Consider the following 4,378-nt stretch of genomic DNA (forward strand, 5'->3'; position numbering starts at 1 on the left):
AACAACTAGCTAGCTTTGAGCTTTCATTATTTGGGTAGCTGGAAGTAGTGTTATTAGGGTAGAGGGAGCTGGAGAGGCAGATGCAATGGAGGATTTACCACCTGGGTATAGATTCTACCCAACAGAGGAAGAGTTGATTTCGTTTTACTTGCACAACAAACTTGATGGGAGGAGTGGGAACTTGAACCGAGTTCTGGACCGAATCATACCCGTACATTGTTGATATTCATTGAATATAATATGGACATAAATTTAACGACAACGGTAGTTTTCGCACCGGTTATTTATCAATAATCATTGCCCTAACTGATTTCAATTTCCTTTTCATTTTGGTATGTGTGTGTGTGTGTATACAGATGCAGTACTTCAACTTATATATATTTCGATATCATATCATTCTAGAATTAGTTAGTTTACACTTTAATTAATTAATTAGGTTTATAATGAACTATTTAACAGAGGTTTCGGGAGAGGTGAGCCATGGAGATTTAGAGCAGTGGTTCTTTTTCATCCCAAGACAAGAGAGTGAAGCTCGAGGAGGGAGACCGAGAAGACTCACAACAACTGGGTATTGGAAAGCAACAGGATCTCCAAGCATTGTTTACTCTTCCAATTCCAATTACAATCATGCGATCGGCCACAAAAGAACCATGGGTTTCTACACTGGCAGAGCTCCACATGGAAAGAAAACCGAGTGGATGATGAATGAATACAAAGGCATCGAAGTTCATGCAGATCATAATAATCAACTATCAATGACAGCTTCTTCATCAAACACTAGTACTAGTACTAGTACTCCTTCTGCTCCCACGGTCAGTATACGTGCTAATTAATTTCTTAGCTCAAAAGTAACATCCATGTTTTAAAACTTCACAAAACTTGAAATACATCTATTAGAGAGGCTGTCAACAAGCTTGTCCAAATAAAATTATTGTTTTCTGAAACTTCATAAATTCAATTGGAATTAGCCAACACCACTTAGTGAGAAAATGCTTTGTTGTTGTTTGTATTTGTGAGACAGCTATCTAGTTTGCAACCTGATAACATAATTGGAGAACTATTCGGATTTATAGTATAATGACATAATTACCTGATAACATAATTGGAGAACTTTTCGGATTTATAGTATAATGACATAATTAATCAAGTTGCTTTGTGTGTGTGTGTGTGTGTGTGTATAACATATGGTTTTAAGAAATTACAAGTGATATATCCCATAAATAATATAAATTGGGCGCACAAAAAGACATTTAATCACTTTATAGAAGGGACACCAGCAAAACTGAACATGTTAGTGGTGCCAACTATATATAACAAGTTAACAACAAATGAAACCATATGACAGGACCACACTGTTTTTAAGCGACTTAATTGATGTAGTACGGCATTGATCAGTTTTAGTGCAGTTAATTATATGCATCTAAACCCATTTAACTAACCAAACTTCATAATAAATATTATTAAATATTATGTTGATATATGTTTTGGCATGCATACATGCAGTTAAGGGAAGAGTTCAGCTTATGCCGAGTGTACAAGAAATCGAAATGCCTTAGGGCATTTGACAGACGACCTCCAGGGATTGAGATCACAAGAAACCCTACCTTAATCATTCAAGCAGCTCCTGCTCAGGGTGCAAATCATCTGGATCAAGGGTCGACAACGTCAAATAGGAATCCTCAGAATATGGGAGATAGAACAAACTTAAGCTCAAAGGACAGTTCATCCTCAGGAGACCATGGCTCTCAATCCTCTCAACCAGAGCGAAGTTGGACTTTGCCAATGGCCGTTGATAATGAAGCTATTTGGGAATGGGACGAATTAATGGATAATTGGCTCCATTGGTTTTAAGGGGTGGACAAGATGAAATTGAAGAAAAGATTACGTTTCTACAAATGAAATGTTTAATGGATTAATGCAGGTGGAATCATTTGTAGGGTTTAACCGTTCTAAGGGAAAGTTTGTGCTACAATTTGGAAAAGAAAGCCAAATTCATATTGTACTAAACTTGCCCTCACCAGTCTAACCAATCTTGATCCCTTTTGCTTCGCTTGAAACAAAAACCAATAAGTTCTTTGTCTAATGTGTTTCATATATTATGTACGTTTCTTGGACTATTTTGTATAACCTTGAAAGTTTGCAGAAGTAGCTAATAGAATTTATCATTTGGCTTACATATATAATAGTTATGTGTTGGTAATAATAAAATGATGAGAATTGTTATGATTTGGAATCCAACTGTTCAAGTATTTAACCATATTAACTTTTATATCAAGTGTACAAAACTGATATTTTTTATAAGAAAAAGTTTGGTCACATTCTATTTTTGAAGTGAGTTTTGCTTTTTTGTTTTTTTTTTTTTTGTTTTTTTTTTGTTTTTTTTTTTTTGGCATTTAAATTGATTAAATGGAAAGAGAAAATAAGAGTGTGAAAATCATTATACTTTATTTATCTAGCAACACTTCAAAGTCTTTTGCATGAGTTATTCCTATATTGATAATAGTAAGTTCCAATCACCAACAATATCCAGATGGTACTTTTACTACAATGGCGGAAAACAATCAAGTCTATACATTTGGTGCGAGTTTGATCCCCACCAATTTCCTTCCTCCTAATAGCTAACTTCTTAACCCACTAATGTTATTGCTCTACTAAAAAAATGTATCAATAGTATGTACGACATGTATGGTTAAAAAAATGTTGGGAATTGTGCATGAGATATTTGAACCTATAACCCTTTCACCAACGTGGAATTTAAAGGAAGAGGGGGGGGGGTGTATTGTATATAGAGTTTGATGGATTTTGCTTATGAAATCTAGGTGTATTCAATATAAACTTTTAAGAAGTTAACAAAAGTCATCATGTATTGACAAAGACTTTTTATGACGTTTGAAATGTCTATGAAATTCTTGTGGTATTCAATTATGATTTTTGTGAGTTTGCAAAAATCCAGGTGTATTCAAAATTTCATTGATTTTAAGGGATTTTAAAAATTCATGGATTTTGATGGACTTTTAGTGTTTTTATGATAAATATTTTGTCATATCAAATCCAACATCTTCTCCCAAAATTTTGATAGATTTCATTGTTTTTCAATTGTCTAGTGATAAACTACACCACCTAATGCAATGACTATTACACCACTATGTCACCAGCATCATCTTACCATCACTACTATGAAAGTACCTATTAGTGTCGTTTTAAAAGACGACAAGAAAAGCTAATTTCTGGCGGATATTTGGAAATATCCAACAGGAAATGGCTGCAATGGCATGTAAGAAGCGACAAAATTGCTAGCTTCAGGGAAATACTTTTTTCTATCAATTAGGACTCTAAAACCGCCAAGAAAAGGAAAGCATTTTAATTTTTTTTTTAAAAGTCAGTAGTGTCGGATAAAAGACCATTGACGTCGATTACAATTGACACAAAAGGTCTATTTTTGAAATAAAAAAATTTTAATTCGACTTCACTATTTGTGTCAGATAATAATGTCTAGTGTCGATTATATCCGACATTTATAGTTTATATTGGTTGTAAGCGACAATATTGCTTTTTCACCCGACATAATCTAAACAAGCTGTTAGAAATGTCTTATCTGACAGTACATTGTATAAAACCACCACCAATCTTTGACACATTAAGCCACTTTTGTAGTAGTGCATGACCACTCTTCCACCCCCACAACCACCATCATCACCATCGCCGTCACAATCGTCACTACCTTGAGCATCATCACCAACCTTACTATGACCACCATTGACACCACAATCACCATGACCGCCACCTCTATCACTATCAGCACCACCCCCCTTATCCTTACTCCTCCACCACCCCAACAACACCCTGCCACTTCAAACAGCACCCCAACTATTATCGTCACCACTAAAGACACCAACTTACTATCACCATCTTGTTGACGATCACCACGTGACACTTCCACCACTATAGTTGCCACCATCACCTCATAATACCACTTTGTCATGGTCATCATCACAATTTCAATAGCAAAAACTTAAAAATGATAATGCTTATTAATAAATTGGTCATTAAAAAGTCTATGACAATTCATAAAATTATAGTATTGAACTCTCTAAAACTATACAAGTCTATCATTTAGCTCATTTATTTTTCACACAAATATATCATTAAAAGTCTAAGAAATTTTATGGAGTTTATAATAGTATGTAAAAATCTACTTAAATATGTGAAAGTCTATCACATATAGAACTCAACAAAAATCCATATAAATCTGAATACACTACAGCCCTAAGAATCACTAAACCGTATATATATTCATTGACATTATGAATATTATTGAAATTAAGTCTAGATAAAATTTATTGAAATAGAAGTATGAGTGTAAAATGTATATAAGTAG

The 4,378-nt window shown here is 34.0% G+C and overlaps 1 protein-coding gene across 1 annotated transcript; it reads left to right on the forward strand.

Annotated features, from left to right (window-relative positions):
- The first annotated feature begins 217 nt into the window (after positions 1–217).
- On the forward strand, positions 218–2,183 carry LOC114821092 (NAC domain-containing protein 90-like). Its single transcript, XM_029092947.2, has 2 exons — positions 218–812; positions 1,504–2,183. The coding sequence occupies exons 1-2, from the start codon at positions 444–446 to the stop codon at positions 1,849–1,851; spliced, it is 717 nt and encodes a 238-aa protein (XP_028948780.2). The 5' UTR covers positions 218–443; the 3' UTR covers positions 1,852–2,183.
- The last annotated feature ends 2,195 nt before the right edge of the window (positions 2,184–4,378 follow it).

This window comes from Malus domestica, chromosome 14 (assembly GCF_042453785.1).
Source record: "Malus domestica chromosome 14, GDT2T_hap1".
NCBI classification, from domain to species: Eukaryota; Viridiplantae; Streptophyta; class Magnoliopsida; order Rosales; family Rosaceae; genus Malus; species Malus domestica.

Bases quoted from the DNA above. Each gene is read 5' to 3' on its own strand.
- LOC114821092 (XM_029092947.2), top strand. From the start codon at position 444: ATGAACTATTTAACAGAGGTTTCGGGAGAGGTGAGCCATGGAGATTTA. The intron at 813-1,503 runs GTCAGTATACGT...GCATACATGCAG, and splicing joins GTACTCCTTCTGCTCCCACG to TTAAGGGAAGAGTTCAGCTT.